A 17,893-nucleotide genomic window follows, 5' to 3' on the forward strand; every position below is an offset into this window, starting at 1 on the left:
TTCTTTCTTTCTTTCTTTCTTTCTTTCTTTCTTTCTTTCTTTCTTTCTTTCTTTCTTTCTTTCTTTCTTTCTTGGCTAGTCCTGGGGCTTGAACTCAGGGCCTGGGCACTGTCCTGAGCTGCTTCAGCTCAAGGCTAGTGCTCTACCACTTGAGCCACATGCACTTCTATGTATGTGGTACTGAGGGCTACATGCATGCTAGGCAAGCACTCTACCACTGTACCGCCATCCCAGCCTTTTCTCCTTTTCATACAGGCAATGTCCTATAGTGTTCAGGATCCTCCTCCTCTGTACAACCTGTCCTAAGTTCTATCTGCAGCTACCCTGTTTCTACACAAGGACACATGCTGAGTTTCCTGGAAGAACGTAAATTTGGGGAATCTTGATCATCCTAGTGTGATCCTAGGGTCTCCACTTGCCCAGTTGTTCAGGGATGCCCCTGGGCAGTAGGGAGCCGGCATGGCCCAGGTTTCATCCACTCACTGGGCCATCTCAGCTCTCCAGCACTTCAGCGAGAGCACCCTGGAGTACTTGGCCAACCTGGACCAAGCCCCGGATCCCACCGTCAGGAAGGACGTCTTTGCCACTGACATCTTCAGCGCCTATGACATCCTTTTCCACCACTGGCTGCAGAGCCGAGATGCTAAGGTACTGTGTTGGCCCTACAGAGACCTGGAGCCTGGGCTTAACCTAGTTACCCCTCTCCTTCCCTAGGCCTGGCCCAGGCAGCAAGGGCTCTTGTGGTCTCTGCGCTGCTAGGTAGTCCCGAGTTGGGGAAAGCAGGCCAAGCCATCTGCCTCTGCCTGCTGCTCTGGTGCTGTCCTCCATCTAGTGCCCTATCCATATCTGCAGCCTGCTCTAGAGCTTGTCCTGTTCCCAAGAGCATGTAGTGCCGAGGCTCAGTCATTGTGGTTCTTCTCTGGCTGCCCCTCTGCTTGGAAACTTGTGGGGCCTGGGGCAGCATTGCCTCCTTCCTGCCCCCAGCACTGTCAGCCCTTTGCTAGGCCACCCTGTAGCCAGCCTGTAGCTACTGGATCTAAGCACTTTGTATCTTAGCACCACTAGGACCCACTGGTGCCTTTGTGTTTCCTCTAAATGGAATATCTCTGGTTGTCTCCTCAGCTTCGGCTTGCAGTAGTGGCAGCTCTTGGGCCCATGAGCCACCTACTGCCCAGTGAGAAACTGGAGGAGCAGCTTCCCAAGCTCCTCCCAGGAGTCCTCAGCCTCTATAAGAAGCATGCAGAGACTTTTCAAGTATCCAAGGTATGCCCAGGGACCTGAGGACCCCCAAGTCAGGCCCATGGGGTGGCCCTGAGGTAGGACTGGGAGGGGGGGTGAGGGTTGCCCCTCTGCATTTCTCTACCTTCTGTATCCTTTGGATTCTGGAGGTCAAAGTAGAGCCTTATTTGAGCTCCCAGGTAGGAGTCTGGGCCTCCGGGGCCTCTCCTTGTGGCCGGCATGCTGTCGTTGGTCCCACAGTCACCCTGGGAGGTAGGAGCTGGACTGAAGCCCTCTCCTCCCTGTCGAGCAGAGCCTGGGCCAGATCCTGGAGGCAGCAGTGAATGTGGGCAGTCGTACCTTGGAGGTTCAGCTCGATGCCCTTCTGGCGGCTCTGCATGTTCAGGTAGCTGCATGTTTCAGGCAGGCGGGGTGGATGGATAGATCAAGTGTTGCAGAGCTGGTCCCCTCAGGAGGTTCCCTCATGAAGGGTGCGGGAAGCATGATTGGGAGGTTCAGCCATACAGGATCATGGAGTGAGCTTCCCTGAGGCGAGTGGGTAGCCCAGCAAGGTCCACATAGGTCACATGGAGCCCCGTGTGGAAGTGGAAGGATTGGATGGCCTGCTAGGCCCAGTATGGCACTAGAGGCTGACTCAAGAGGCCTCTCAGAGAGAGTTGAGCATGCTCAGCAGCATACTGCTGTGTGGCAGTAGTCCAGAGAGGTCAGGCCTTTCTGGGTCCCTGAGGGTCTGAGCCAAAGGGCTGAGGGAGAGACCTGGGGGCTGCAGTTAGGTGTATCCAGCTGAGGAGCCTGGGTTCCAGGGCTGAGGGCAGGGCCCAGGGTTTGGAAGGTTCACTGTGGGAAGCATTCTGAGGGGAGGACTGCTAGATGCCGTGTGTGGAAGGCACGTATGAGCCAGCAGTATAGCTGAGGGTCCATGGGACTTTGTGGGTGAGAGAAGAGGAGCAGGATGGTGGGCAGCACCGTGGTGGGCCCTCAAGGCTGCTTTGTGGGAAGTGGTGTGCACTCCCACCCCTGCCCGTTCCCTGCCCAGCTCCTTCATCAGTGCCACCCTGCCTTGCCACTTTTGTGGTGGTGGTGGGACTTGAACTCTGGGCCTGGGCGCTGTCCCTCAGCTCTTCAGCTTAGGCGATCACTCTACCCCTTGAGCCACAGCACCACTTCCAGTTTTCTGGTGGTTTATTGGAGACAAGAGTCTCATGGATTTTCCTGCCCAGGCTGGCTTTGAATTATGATCTTCAGATCTCAGCCTCCTGAGCAGCTAGGATTATACATATGAGCCACCAGCACCCTGCTTTCTTCCTTTCTTTTTCTTCTTCTTTAAAAAAAAAATTCTGAATGAATGGAATCAGTAAGTGTTCTGACTTCAACTGGTGGCTCTATGACTAGAAGTGCATTCTATGGTAGTATGAGACTTCCCTTTCTAATGAGGTGTCCCTTAGGGTCTGTCTTTCTGCTGATAGAAGAGAGGGAGCTTTCCATTGAGGCTTGAGGGCCTGCCATGTGTCCCTGAGGTGCCGTCCCTTCCTTTCCCTAGCTGCCCGTGGCCAGAAGCCCAGAAGCCCTTCTGCTGAGGAGCATATGTATTCTGTAGCTAGGGCCTGGGCATTCCTACTCCTAGGTGAGGAGGGGCTAGAAAGTGACCTTCCCAGAGCTCTGGGCTCAGCTCCTCAGCCCAGCACCAAGAGCGGACACATCTTTCTAGCACAAACTTTCTATAGTGAGTGCTCTCTATAAACTCTGCCTTGCTTCCTGGAACAGATTTGTGTGCCTGTGGAGTCCACTAGTCCCCTGGTGATGAGCAGCCAAAAGGAAGTTCTACGCTGCTTCACGGTACTGGGTGAGTAGCTGTGGTGGGGGAGGATCTGTGCACAATGTGGGCCTTGGAGGACATGCTGGGATCGTTTACCCTCTGTGTAGTAGGAGGTGATAGCTGTGCATGCTCGGAGGTGGGTGAAAGGGCTCTTTCATTAGGCACTGGTGCCCATTCCCTGAGCTCAAGTCCTAGGACCAGTACAGAGAGAGAAAAAAATGACTTGACCAAAAAAAGAAAAGAAAAACAAAAGGCTCTTTCTACCTCTGTCTGAGGGTTCAGGAACCACAGCCAGGGTCTGTCCTTAGCGGAAACCCTATGCACCTGTCACCACGGGCATGCCCTTGCTGGCCTTGATCCGTCCTTCCCCGCTCAGCCCCTGTCCTTCTTCCATGCCTGCTCCTTTGCACCTCTCACTCTGGCTTCTGGTCAGCACATGACTGCCTCGCCCTGGCCATCAGTGTGGCGTCCCTGACAGCTAGAGATAGTGTTGTCAGTCAGTGCCACCATGGGAGCCAGAGGTCTCAGCAGAGCACTGGTCCACCAGCCCCGTCCCTGGCCGCTGCACCTGCTCAGGGCCTGCAGGCCAGGCAGACACACAGGACCTTCTAGCTGTCTCAGGCCAGTGGCATCATCATCCCCCCAGGCCCAGGAGGGCGGGGAGACCAAGAGACTGTTCACCTGGCCCTAGGTGTGGTCAGGGGGAAAACATGTCTGACTGATTTGCAAAGGTGAAGGAACCTGACAAGGTTGTTGCTGGAAAGTCACCATTAGCAGCAGTCAGAGGTCCAGGCTAGTGGCCTGTAGTATAGTGTGGCCTGCTTTGGTCCTGTGGAGGCGAAGAGTGAGTGTGTGTGTGTGCGCGCGCGTGTGCATGTGTGCGTGCAAACGCGCATGTGTGCATGCAGTGAAGTAATTATCCAACTATAGACCAGATTGGAGCCAGTATGGACACTGAGAGACCCCTTGTGGGCTCTCCATGAGTTTGGGAAGCTAAAATGGCTCCCACATCCTTCTAGGTCCTGAGTTTGAGTCTAGGTGCACTATATATTACTGACCCACCTGTGCCAGGTCTGCCCGAGTTCCAACCCCTCATTTTAGATGAGCATCCCAAGAAGGCCTCAAGGTGTAGCTGATTGGCCAGGGAGTTACAACTTCCCACAATCCCCACAGTGAGTCTTTGCTCCTCCTTGGTGCTGGGAAACTCTAGGTACAGTATGATCAAGGCAGACAAACTTGAATACAGACATAGAGCAAGGAGCAGAGACCATTAGGAGCAGTGCCTGACATGCGTGTTGCTCTGTAGCCTGCTGCTCACCTGACCGCCTGCTGGCCTTTTTGCTGCCCAGGCTGGACACCAATAATGAGAGGCTCCGTGTGGGCACCCTACAGATCCTGAGGCACGTCATCAACTCAGCCGGTGAGTATACCTATGGGCATGCACCTACACAAGCTGTGTCCTAGGTGAGGTTGGGCCAGGAAGGTTGGATGGGTACTAGTCATCTTTTACTTGAAAAGGCACTGAGCTTTAAATTCTCCTTTTTTATTTTTGTGGTTCTGGGAATTGAACCCTTGGCTGTGTGCATGCTGGGCAAGTATTCTGCTGTTGAGCTACACCCCCAACCCTAAATTTTCTGCTATAAGGCTACTTGATGAGCCTCCTGCCTGGAAAAGGTGATCACCTGTTTCCATATGTCTTTGTGTTTCATATCCTCTTACAGGAGGGGTGTTAGGAGGTTGAGCAAGGTGGAGCCCCTTGCTGAGGCTCATCTGGCAGTAGCACTCTACCCAATAGCACTAGAAATTGAATTCTCATGATGTTGTTGTTGTTGTTGTTCATTTTTTTTTGTATACCTACTAGAGTTTGAACTCAGGATCTTGAGTCTCTCTCTGCATTTTGGCTCAAGGTTGGTGCTCTGTCACTTGAGCCACAGCTCTGGTGTTTTAGTGGTTAATTGGAGATAATTGTTACAGACTTTCCTGTCTGGACTAGCTTCAAATCACGTTCCTTACTCAGATCTCAGCCTCCTAAGTAGCTAGGATTATAGGCATGAATCACTGGTACCTGGCTCAGTTCTGAGTTTGTATTGGTTAATTTTGAGTCTTGAAGATTTTTCTGTTTGGGCTAGCTTTGAATTATCCTCAGATCTCAGCCTTCTGAGTAGCTAAGATTACCAGCATGAGCCAATGGTGCCCAGCTTGTTTTAAAATTATTTATTTTGGAATATAGCTCATGTATAGAAAAAATTTCAGCCAGGTGCTGGTGGCTCATGCCTATAATCCTAGCTACCCAAGAGGCTGAGATCTGAGGATCTCGGTTTGAGGCCAGCCCAGGTAGGAAAGTCCCAAGAGACTCTTTTTTTTTTTTTTTTTTTTGGCGGTCGTGGGGCTTGAACTCTGGGCCTGGGCGCTGTCCCTCAGCTCTTCAGCTCAAGGTGAGCGCTCTACCACTTGAGCTACAGCGCCACTTCCGGTTTTCTGGTACTTTATGGAGATAGGAGTCTCACAGTCTCTCCTGCCCGGGCTGGCTTTGAACCGCGATCCTCAGATCTCAGCCTCCTGAGTAGCTAGGATTACAGGCGTGAGCCACCAGTGCCCGGCTTCCCAAGAGACTCTTATCTCCAGTTAACTACTAGAAAACTAGATGTAGCACTGTGGCTAAGAGTGGCAGAGCGCTACCCTTGAGCGAAAAAGTGCCCAGGCCTTGAGATAAGGCCCCATGACTAACACCTCCCCCACCCCCCCAAAAAATCAAGCCTTCTCATGAAACTCCTCTTAAACTCAGAAGTTCCAAGCCACCTAATAGCAAATTGGTAGAAATTCTAGCAACAGTTCCATCTTTATTTTCTTCGTGCCTTGAGGAAAAGAAGGAATAAAATGAAAAAAAAAAAAAAAGGTTAAGTGCAAGCCAGGTGCTGGTGGCTCAGGTCTGTAATCCTAGCTACTTAGGAGGCTGAGATGTGAGGATCGAAGAGCTGAGGGACAGCTCAGAATTCAAGCCCCATGACGGACCAAAAAAAGAAAGTTAAGTGCATAGCTGCTATGATTCTTTGAGAGGAAGGAGAAAGTTCCTCCTTTCTAATTCTTTTAATACAGACTCCTTAATCCAATACCTTTAAAAACAGACACATCAGCCAGGAGCCAGTGGCTCACGCCTGTAATCCTAGCTACTCGGGAGGCTGAGATCTAAGGATCAGGGTTCAAAGCTAGCCTGGGCAGGAAAGTCTGAGAGATTCTTTTATCTCTAACTAACCACCAGAAAACCGGAAGTGGTGCTGTGGCTTAAGTGGTAGAGTGCTTGCCTTGAGCTGAAAAGCTCAGGGACAGAGCCCAGGCCCAGAGTTCAAACCCCACAACCGACCAAAAAAAAAAAAAAGACAGATATATTATTACATAATAAATATTAATAAATATACAATTGGTAGGTGTTGGTGGCTCATTCCTGTTATCCTTGCTACTCAGAAGCCTAAGATCCTGAGGATTGGTGTTCAGAACTAGTCTGGGCAGAAAAGTCTGTGAGACTCTTAGCTCCAATTTAGCAGCAAAAAGTAGGAAGTGGAGGTTTGGCTGAAGTGGTAGATGGCCAGATGAGTGAAGAAAAAAAAAAAACAAATCAAGAGTGCAAAACCTGAGTTCAAGTCCCAGTACCAGCAAAAGATAAAATAATAAGATAAACATGCAGTGATCTCTGAGGAAGGCATCCACTGTTAGCACTGCAGCTTCCAAGTTCTGCATCACGGGGGCCTTCCAAGCTTCCCACTTGGCTAGGGAGCCCAGTTATGTAGGCACCTTTAAAACACATGTGGTGGAACCAGGGTTTCAATGCTTTGCTTTTCTTTCTTTTCTATTTTTTTGGGGGTGAGGGGGAGTTCGGTCATGGGCTTGAACTCTGGGCCTGGGCGTTGTCCTTCAGTTCAAGGCTACACTCTACTACTTGAGCCACAGCACAACTTCCTGCTTTTTCTGCTTATGTGGTACTGAGGAATCAAACCCAGGGCCTCATGCATAAAAGGCAGGCACTCTACCACTGAGCCACCTTCCCAGCCCAGATTTCAATTCTTAAATGATCTCTTTACACATAATTTTGACATACATATATGACAAAACAGATTAAAATTTACATACTAGATTAGCCAAAGTTTTTTCAATGCTGGTCCTGGGGAAGAGAATAGAATAGCCCCTCTTGTCAGGTGCCAGTGGCTTACAACTGTAATACTAGCCACTCAGGAGGTTGAGATCTAAGGATTGAGGTTTGAAGGCAGTCTATATAGCATGGTCTGAGATATGCTTATCTCCAGTTAACAACAAAAAGCCAGAAGTAGAACTGTGACTGAAATGGTGTAGCACTGGCCTTGAGCAAAAGAGGCGGGCTGGGAAGGGGGCTCAGTGGTAGAGCACTTGCCTTGCATGCATGAGGCCCTGGGTTCGATTCCTCAGCACCACAGAAGCAAAAAGGAAAAAGCCAGAAGTGATACTGTGGCTCAAGTGGTAGAGCGCTAGCCTTGAGTTGAAGAGCCGAGGGACAGCGCCCAGGCCCAGAGTTCAGGCCCCACGACCGGACCCCCACCCAAAAAAAAAAAAAGATAAAAAAGATAAAAAAAAAAAAAAGACAAAAGAGGCTCAGGGACAGTGTGAAGGCCCTGAGTTCAAGCTGTAGGACTAGCAAAATAATAATAATAGGGGCTGGGAAGGTGGCTCAGTGGTAGAGTGCTTGCCTTGTATGCATGAGGCCCTGGGTTTGATTCCTCAGCACCACATAAGCAAACAAAAAAAAGCGGGAAGTGGTGCTATGACTCAAGTGGTAGAGCGCTAGCCTTGAGCTGAAGAGCTGAGGGACAGCGCCCAGGCCCAGAGTTGAGGCCCCACGACCAGACCCCCCCTAAAAAAGTAATAGTCCCTTGTAAAAGGGGGTATACCAGGAGTGGAGCTTACCTTCGGAGTCTTTCCCTTTGTAGTATGATTTTCTCATCTCGCCTATCCTGTCCCAGTGCGTCCAGTTGTTTTTATCCCTTTCTCATGAGGACTAAGCTACAAAGGGCAGGGCTGCACGTGCCTTGCTGTGCGTCTGAGCTGAGCGCTCTATAGAGGACTTGGCAGGTACTTGGCCTTCATCCGTTGGAAGAAGTAATAAATAATAAAAGGTTGCCAACTAAACATACCACATGTTAAACATCATGTGTGGCAAGATGACCATGGCTTTTTTTCTTTGGACTTTTTATGGTTATTTTGAACCTTCAGAGACACGGGGCTGGGGCAGAAGTCCTCTGGCCTTTTGCCAGAGGTACAGCTTCAGCCTGTGCTTTCATGAAGGGCCCTCCAGAGCCTGGTCCTGTGTCCCTCACGTCCTCCTTTGTGCTCTTCTGGGAGGCGCCTGCTCAAAGCTCATGCCTATTTTTCTTTTCTTTTTATTTTTTTTGGATGGGGGGTCTATCATGGGGCTTTACCTCGGGGCCCGGGTACTGTCCCTGAGCTCTTTTGCTCAAGGCTAGCTCTTTACCACTTTGAGCCTGTTGTTAACCACAACCAGGGGTTGTGGTTGCACAATGGGAGAAAAACTGAGAAAGGAGAGAGGATAGGAAAGCGGGCAGCAGTGTGTCCTGCGTTCACCAGCTTCTGAAGCCTGAGCTCCCGCTAGGAAGCTCATTTATTTAGCTCAGTACCCGGTGACTACAGGTACGTGAAGAAACCAGAGTATCAGTCTGTGGTTACGACCATTGGCATGAGGTCTGGTTTGTATGCATAGTGATAACTGACTTCCTGGCACTTAGGGATTAGAGGGGAGCAATATACTATCTTTCTTTTTTTTTTTGGGTCCGGTCGTGGGGCCTGAACTCTGGGCCTGGACGCTGTCCCTCAGCTCAAGGCTAGCGCTCTATCACTTGAGCCACAGAGCCACTTCCAGCTTTTTTCTTTTTGCTTATGTGGTGCTGAGGAATCGAACCCAGGGCCTCATGCATGCAAGGCAAGCGCTCTACCACTGAGCCACCTTCCCAGCCCCTACTTCCAGCTTTTTCTATGTATGTGGTACTGAGGAATCAAACCCATGGCTTCATGCATACTAGGCAAGCACTCTACCACTGAGCCACATTACCAGCCTGCCTATTTCATTGTTTGTTCTCCTCCTCCTCCTCCTTCTCCTCCTCCTTTTTCTGAGAATGCATTTTATATTTTATTTACATTTTAAGACCAACTTTAATCTCAAAAGTCACATATTTTTTCCAGGCTCTGTGGCTCCCATTTGTAATTCTAGCTACCTATTAGGTTGAGATCTGTGGCCTGAGATTCTAAGGCAGCTGGGTATCTCCAATTAATAAGCAAGAAAAACTGGTCTGGGGGCTGGGAATGTGGCTTAGTGGTAGAGTGCTCCCCTAGGATGCGTGAAGCCCTGGGTTTGGTTCCCTGGGTTTGATTCCTCAGTACCACATACACAGAAAAAGCTGGAAGTGGTGCTGGGACTCAAGTGGTAGAGTGCTAGCCTTGAGCAAAAGAAGTTCAGGGACAATGCCCAGGCCCTGAGTTCAAGCCCCATCACTGGAAAAAAAAAAATGGACTGGAAGTATGGTTCTAGTGGTAGAGTCCAGCCATTACCAAAAAAGCTGAGGGAGAATGTGAGGTCCTCAGTTCAAGCCCTGAGATCAAGCCCAGGTATCAGCACCAAATAAATAAATATTACCTATCTATACCTATTTCCTTTTTGTTGACTACACCTAAATGCATGGTTTATTGAAGACTATGAATAAATATTAGTCATGACTGTTATATGGAACATAGGAACAGCACTTAATAGAGCATCTTTCTTTGTGTGCAGGCTCTGGGACCTGAACTTAGCTAGAGTGCTGTCCCTGAGCCACATTACAAGCATGTGTTACCACTGCCCAGCTCCCAGTATTTGTGGTGGTGGTGGTGGTGTGTGTGTGTGCGCGCATGCGCTAGTCCTATGGCTTGAACTCAGGGCCTAGACAGTGCCCCTGATCTTTTATGCTCAAGGCCAGTGCTCTGCCACTTGAGCCACAATTCCATTTCCATCTCTTTTTTGGTAGTTATTTGGAGGCAGGCTTCAAACTATGATCCTCAGATCTCAGCTTCCTGAGTAGGATTACAGGTATGGGCCATTGGTGCCTGGGCCCCAACATCTTTTTTTGTTTGTTTTTTTTGTTGGTTGTGGGGCTTGATCTCTGGGCCTGGGCGCTGTCCCTCAGCTCTTCAGCTCAAGGCTAACGCTCTACCACTTGAGCTACAGCGCCACTTCCAGCTTTTTTTTCTTTTTGCTTATGTGGTGCTGAGGGATCAAACCCAGGGCCTCAGGCATGCAAGGCAAGCGCTCTACCACTGAGCCACCTTCCCAGTCCATCTTGGTGATTAATTGGATATGAGAGTCTCAAGGACTTTCCTACCTGGGCTGACTTTGAACTTTGATCCTGAGATCTCAGCCTACTGAGTAGCTAGGATTGCAGGCGTGAGCCACCTGGTTTTGACACCTAGATTGGAGCAGTTATATTTGACTTGTGATCCCAGGAGCAGAGGCATGCCCAGGAAAAGGAATATCCTGGGGGTGGGGACAGAAGCTAGCATACGGGTGCTGAAGCTGGGCTGGGAGGCCAGAGGAGAGGCTGGCTTGGTGGAAGGGCTGGCTGTGATCATATTTGACTGGCTGTGTGTTTATGTCATTGGGTGTTACTGGCTGGGGATGGACCTGTAGGCTGAGAACTCTGGGTAATGCTTGGGTGACCATTATCTGGGGTGTGAAGCAGAGCTATGGAACGCTCCAGGAAGCCTCTGGCTGTCACATGAGAGAGTCCCGCCTGGAAAGACACCAGTTCGAGAGCCTAAGGCCAGGTGGACACCAACCAGTGGACAGGGACATATCTGGCAGCAAGGGGTTGTGATTGTAGTGTCTGGAGGATTGGTGGCTGGAGGACAGGACAGTTTGGGGTGGGCCCTTTAACAGAGCTGCTGTCAATGACTTAAAGTGGGCAGAAGAAGGAAACCAGCAAGATGAGGTGGCTTCTAAGGGGCCTGGAGGAGGGAAGGGGTCTGTAGTGGACAAGATGGAAAGAAGCCCCCTGAAGGCCTGTGCCGCTGCCCGAGAGCTAAGGAAGCTACATGAAACCAAGGGACTGAGCAGGAAGCCTGGGCTGAGGCAGGTGCGGGCATGCGCATGGGCACAGGAACAGGTGTCTGCAGCAAATTCCAGGCGGGGAAAGGAGTGAAGCTCCTGTCACGTGCTCCCTCTGTGGCCCTCCTGACCTGCTGTTCATTCTGGGCAGGTGAAACGGGCTGTGGTGCAAGTGATCAGTGCTATGGCCCACCACGGCTACCTGGAGCAGCCCGGAGGTGAGGTGATGGTGGAGTACATCGTGCAGCAGTGCGCACTGCCCCCCACACAGGAGGTAAGGCCTGCTACCGCACCGGCCACCCTCCCCTCTGCAGCTGCCAAGGTCCTCAGCCTGAACTCTGCTGGCGCTGGTCCCCACAAACTGCTGGCCTGGCAGTGGGTGGTCTCTGTGTACCAAGGCTCCTCTTTCTTCTGAACCTTAGGAGTCCACTCAGCAGCTTTCTAGACTCAGAAGCAAAAGCAGAGAGCAGAGACTTTCTTTTCCGGGGATACTCTTATTTCAAAAGTTAATAAAATGAGCCGGGCATTGGTGACTCACGCCTGTCATCCTAGCTAATCAGGAGGCTGAGATCTGAGGATCGTGGTTCAAAGCCAGCCCAGGCAGGAAAGTCCATGAGACTCTTATCTCTAATAAACTACTCAGAAAACCAGAAGTGGCGCTGTGGTTCAAATGGTAGAGCACTCTCCTTGAGCTGAAGAGCTGAGGGACAGCGCCCACGCCCAGAGTTCAGGCCCCATGACTGATCGAAAAAAAAAAAGAAAAATTAATAAAAATAAATGCTGATTTATTATTGAAAAAGAACAAGTGACTCACGCCTGTAATCCTAGCTACGCAGGAAGCTGAGATTTGAGGATTGAGATTTGAAGCCAGCTTGGGCAGAAAAGTCCATGAGACTCTTCAATAAACTACTCAGAAAAAGCCAGAAGTGGAGTTGTGGCTCAAGTGGTAGAGTGCTAGTCTTGAGTACAAAGAGGCACAAGGACAGTGTCTAGGCTCTGAGTTCAAGCTCCAGGACTGGCCAACAAAAAAGAAGAGCAAGGGAAAACGTGGTCCAAACAGACCACAGGTGGGTGCTGGGGATACCGATTAGCTTATCTAGCATATGGGAAGTTAGGTTGGAATTAAGTTTAATAGTTTGGGGCTGGGAATGAGGCATAGTGATAAAATGCTTGCCTAGCATGCATGAAGCCTTTGGGTTCGATTTCTCGGTACCATATAAACCGAAAAAGCCAGAAGTGGCACTGTGGCTCAGGTGATAGAGTGCTAGACTTGAGCAAAAGAAGCTCAGGGAGAGTGCCCAGTCCCTGAGTTCAAGACCTAGGACTGGCAAAAAAAAAAAACAAACAACATTTTGAATGGGATGAAAATTAGTAGGTTTGGATATTTTTGGCAGTGAATCCCTGCTGTGCATGTGTGTTACCAAAGGCTGGGGCTGGGTTGGGCCCGTGAGATTGTCCTGTCAGGATTTACTTTAATGGATTTCAGTTTTCCATGATAAAATACTTACAAAATGAAACAAAGCAAGCAGGACCTACTGTTCTGAGATGAGTGGACCTGGGGTAGTGGCCAGCCTCACTGTAGAGGAGGCCACAGCAGTGGCAGGCTACCTGCAGCCCCTGCAAGTATGCAGGAGCTACCCTCTCTGTGGGGGAGGTGTACCGAGGTGAGGGGCCATTGGCGGCGGCTGCAGCAGTCAGGTGTGAACCCGGGGAGAGGGAGGGAGGCCCCAAAGCCTTGATAGCCATTCAGCCTCCCCTTGAAATCTTTTAGAGAAATATTAAAGAGGAGAAAACCAGAAGTGGTTTTGTGTCTCAAAGTGACAGGACACTAGCCTTGAGCAAAGTAGCTCAAGGACAGCACCCAAGCTGAGTTCAAGCCCTACAACTTACACATACATACACAAAAAGAATTATTTAGTAGCATATTTTTACCCCTAAGTTTCTCTCTCTCTCTCTCTCTCTCTCTCTCTCTCTCCCTCTCCTTCCTTCCCTCCCTCCCTCCCTTCCTCCCTCCTCCTGGAACTCAGGGCCTGGGCATTGTCCCAGAACTCATCAGCTCAAGGCGAGCACTCTACCACTTGAGCCACATTGCCACTTCTGGTTTTCTGGTGGTTAATTGGAGAGTCTCATGGACTTTACTGCCCAGGCTGGCTTTGAACTTTGATCCTTAGATCTCAGTCTCCTGAGAAGCTAGCATTACAGGTGTGAGCCACCGGTGCCTGGCTAGTAAGAGATTTTTTACAAAACCCATTGGTGTACCTCAGTAAGCACTCCCCATGGGTGGGGCTCCTAGAGCAAGCATGGAATGTAGGCAGCCATGCTTTCAGAAACTTTCAGAGTATTTGCCAAAGAAGCTGTGTCGTTTTGCATTTCTAGTGGCATATGGGAATTCCTATTGTGCGTAAGTACTCAGGCAGGATTTGTTTCATTCATTTATGTGCTGTTGGTTGGCTGGGTGGTTAGTTGCAGTGGCGGGACTAACCCAGGCCTCCAGCAGGCTCTGTACCTCTAAATCCCATCTCCTGTCTAACAATTGACAACTCACTATGGGATGAATTTGCATTTCCTTAATGACTATAATGTTGAACGTCTTCCTATGTGCTGCTTTGCCATCTGTACTTCTTTAAGTGTTTGCTCATGTATTATGCTCATTTATGAACTGCTTTTTTCTAACTGATTTTTAATATGTTTGTGTATTCCAAATGCAAGATTTTTGGTCTGTGAATGTTTTCTTAGAAAACTATTGCATGCTATTCATATTCAATTTATGTCTTTCAAAGAGCACAGATTTTGTTTACTTTTTAAGGAGTTACTAGTATATATTAGTTGTTCAAGGGAGGTTTCATTTCCACACATGCGCACAACGTACCCCATCAATTTCATCTTTTAGCAGTTTCCCTTAGCTTCTCATCTCACCTCTTAAAATCAGATTTGTTTTGTGGTTAATGGGATTCAAACTCAGGCCTCACATGTGCTAGGCAAGCACTCTACCACTTGAGACACATCACAGGCCCTTGTCCTTATTTTTTAGGTAGGTCTCATGTTTTCCCCACATAGGCCTCAATATTCCAACCTGCTACCTCCCTCATAGCTGGAACCATAGACGTGAGCCAGCAGGACGTGAGTGCTGTCTTTGCAGGAGTCCTGGGAGGTAGATATCATTCCCAGTCTTACGGGATCTTGTGAAGGCCTAGATGAGCTGACTAAAGATGGCATCGTGGCCCAGCTGGGGTGGAGTCCCGATGGGAGGCCTGGCCTTGTTTGTTTGTTGGTTGGCCAGGAGAAGGTGCAGCCAGAGTTGGGAGTCAGCTCACCAGGGGCGGCGCACAACCAGTACACTGAGGAGAAACTGCCGTTCTCTTGTCTCACAAAGGCCCCTCTTCCACACCTGCTCTGTGTGGATGTAGGGTGGGCTGTCTGGGACACCAAGAGAAAACATTTGTGTCATCCCAAGAAGGGCTGTCAGCTAAGCTTTACAAGAGACCTACAATAGACTGTATCACAGCCACTCCATCTTGAACCCACCCGGACTGCCTCGTGCACTGTGGGCATCCTGGGAGCGGCATCCCCAGCCAGCCCTGCTGTGTGTAAGCGCAGCTTGTCAGGCCAGGTCTGAGTACAGCCGGGTCCACTTCTCCCAGCCCACCTTCCTAAAACCATGCCAATAGGTTCCATTGCTCTATCTTCATGCATGTTCAAAGTCATAACGTACTTTGCCCTTATTTTCCCTCATTCATCCTCTCACTGGTACCCAATGCCATATCAAGCCTGTTTTACTTTACCTTCATCTTTTTTTTTAGGAACTGGTGAATTGTATCAAAGGGTATTTCACACACATGTGTATCGTATATGCCTTTTATCGTTATTATTAAGGAACTGTATAGAGGGTTATATTCCACAAGTGCAGGTCATAGGTACAATACTTCTTAGTGTCATCCCTTCCCTCACTTTTCCCCATTTCCCCTTTTCCATCCCTGCCCACAAGTTGCATAGTTCATTAGTTTTTGTTTTGTTTTGTTTTTTTTTGGTTGGTCGTGGGGCTGAACTCTGGGCCTAGGCGCTGTCCCTCAGCTCTTCAGATCAAGGCTAGCACCCTACTACTTGAGCCATAGCCCCACTTCTGGCTTTTTTCTGCTTATGTGGTGCTGAGGAATCGAACCCAGGGCCTTAGGCATGCAAGGCAAGCACTCTACCACTGAGCCACCTTCCCAGCCCCTTCTTTTCTTTTCTTTTCTTTTTTGTCGGTCATGGGGCTTGAACTCTGGGTTTGGGTGCTGTCCCTGTGCTCTTCAGCTCAAGGTGAGTGCTCTACCACTTGAGTCACGGTGCCACTTCTGGTTTTCTGGTGGTTTATTGGAGATAAGAGTCTCATGGACTTCCTGCCTGGGCTGGCTTTGAACCTCGATCCTCAGATCTCAGCCTCCTGAGTAGCTAGAATGACAGGCATGAGCCACTGGGCACCCAGCTCCCACTTCCAGTTTTATAGTGCTTAGTTGGAGATAATAGTCTTATTGACTTTTCTCCCCAGGCTAGCTTCAAACCACAATCCTTACTAGATTAAGGCATGAGCTACCAGCACCTGGCACTTTTAGCTTTTTTTTTGGTGGTCTGGTTGTGGGGCCTGAACTCTGGGCCTGGGCACTGTCCCTCAGCTCTTCAGCTCAAGGCTAGCACTTGTGGCCTTTTTTTTTCTGCTTATGTGGTGCTCAGGAAGCGAACCCAGGGCCTCATGTATGCAAGGCAAGTGCTCTACCACTGAGCCACCTTCCCAGCCCCACTTTTAGCTTTTTAATTGGGTAAAATAATGTTATTTTGGCAGAAAATTATTTGTTTTTTAGATGACATGGGCTTATTCCCCATCTTCTTCCTACATGGAAATCCAGGCAGGGCTGGATCTCTTGAGACACAGACCTTAGTGGAGGGCGGATGCAATGGCTGGTCTTCTCTTAGTGGAGACTGAGTTGTCTTTGTCATTTCTTGCAGCTGCTCAAATGCAAGTTAAGAAACCCTTCATCCTGTCTTCCATGAAGCTTCCTCTTCTGGACACTAACAGCAAGGTAAGCTGGACAAGTCAGCCCAGTCTTCAGCAAGAACAGACTTAGAGAGAGCATTCAAAGAGAGTGGCCAGGCAGGACTGAAAAAGCCTCACCTCGCCAGTCACTGGCACAAACCCAGGGGTAGGCACACGCTCAGTGTGACTAGCACCTTTCCACGCCATGCCTTGACACAGAGCACAGCTGCCTCCCAGCCGGCGTCTGTCAGGCTCAGAGTCCCCAGCACTTCTCTCAGGTTCAGCCCTTTAGCAGTGTTTTGTGAACCCAGGAAGCAGTTACACTTGTGGTAGTTTATTACAGGGAAAACATAGCGGTTAAAATAAACTGGGGAAAGCTGGGCACTGGTGGCTCACACCTGTAATCCTAGCTACTCAGGAGGCTGAGATCTGAGGACGGTGGTTCAAAGCCAACCTGGGCAGGAAAATATGTGAGAATCTTATCTCCAATTAACCACCAGAAAACTGAAATGGAACTGTGGCTCAAAGTAGTAGAGCACCAGCCTTGAGCAAAAAAATATCAGGGACAGCTCAAAAAAAGAAAAAGAAAAAGAGAGAAAGAAAGAAAATAAATCCTACCAAAAACAAAAAAAAGCCAGGGGAAGTCTAGGAAGATCAGACCTGCCGTTGTTCTTGGGCTTGGATAGGGGCCATGCCAAGCACACGCTCTCTGCCCTGCCCGCGCCATGTGTGAGAACACGTAGAAGCATTTCTGACCAAGGCTGCTCCTCAGCCTTGGAGTCCTGAGTGCTCCCTGGAGCCCTGTCCTATACACCTGCCTGATCATCCACGTGGCTGTACTCTGCTTCCAGTCCCCCTGGGGCTCATGCCACATGACTCGAGGCCTCACATTATGAGACCATGTAGTGTGGCTCCATGTCAGTGGCTGTTCTTACTATGTAGGATATCCCAAGGCTGTACCAAATCCTCCCCCCAGAATCCCAGGCCAAGGTCTAGGACAGCTGGGTCCTTCAGAGCCCAGGCTAGCTGAGCACCACCGTGTTCACAGGGCTTGCTTGTTCCAAGCAGCAGTGGCCTGGCTCTGTCTAAGGTTGCTGAAGCCTTTGAGTGACTGGCCCACTCCTTGGGACCTTATGCCTCTATTGTGTTTACCCAGAAGCTACCCGTGATTCCTCATACTCAGGGTGGTTCTCCACACTCTCTGCAAGGCTCTGCAGGAGGCTTGTTACAAGTGTCTGAACTGTGTGACAGCTCTTAGTTTTAAGGGGCAAATGCATGCTTAGGTTGGACAATCACTGCCAGTACAGATCCCCTTGTTCCCAGATATCCATGTAAGACTCATGTGTCACTGGGGTAGACATGAGTAGGGAATGGACTTAGAGGTCTCCTTTTGGGGGGGGGCGTGGGGGTGGTCTGTTGTGGGGCTTGAACTTGGCCTGGGCACTGTCCCTGAACTTTCTAGCTCAAGGCTAGCACCCTACCACTTGAGGCACAACTTTATTTCTGGCTTTTCTTGGTGATTAATTGTTTTGTTTTGTTTTTTTGGATCCGGTTGTGGGGCCTGAACTCTGGGCCTGGGTGCTGTCTCTCAGCTCTTCAGCTCAAGGCTAGCACTCTACCGCTTGAGCCACAGCGCCACTTCCGGCTTTTTTCTTTTTGCTTATGTGGTGCTGAGGGATCAAACCCAGGGCCTCAGGCATGCAAGGCAAGC

General features: G+C 49.8%; 1 protein-coding gene across 5 annotated transcripts in view; it reads left to right on the forward strand.

Moving 5' to 3' along the window:
• The window catches only part of Mroh1 (maestro heat-like repeat family member 1), a 70,656-nt gene that overhangs the window by 24,690 nt on the left and 28,073 nt on the right, over nt 1-17,893 (forward strand). For 4 of the 5 annotated variants that reach the window (XM_013033865.1, XM_013033867.1, XM_013033866.1 and 1 more), the window contains 6 exons: nt 497-648; nt 1,123-1,263; nt 1,532-1,624; nt 3,004-3,082; nt 4,362-4,475; nt 16,155-16,228. In XM_013033865.1, the coding sequence (XP_012889319.1) occupies nt 497-648; nt 1,123-1,263; nt 1,532-1,624; nt 3,004-3,082; nt 4,362-4,475; nt 16,155-16,228 (653 nt within the window). Of the gene's footprint in view, nt 1-496; nt 649-1,122; nt 1,264-1,411; nt 1,419-1,531; nt 1,625-3,003; nt 3,083-4,361; nt 4,476-16,154; nt 16,229-17,893 lie in introns of those variants that run through there. The other variant, XM_013033870.1, reaches the window with a different exon arrangement.

This window comes from Dipodomys ordii, unplaced genomic scaffold, assembly GCF_000151885.1.
Source record: "Dipodomys ordii isolate 6190 unplaced genomic scaffold, Dord_2.0 Scaffold179, whole genome shotgun sequence".
NCBI classification, from domain to species: Eukaryota; Metazoa; Chordata; class Mammalia; order Rodentia; family Heteromyidae; genus Dipodomys; species Dipodomys ordii.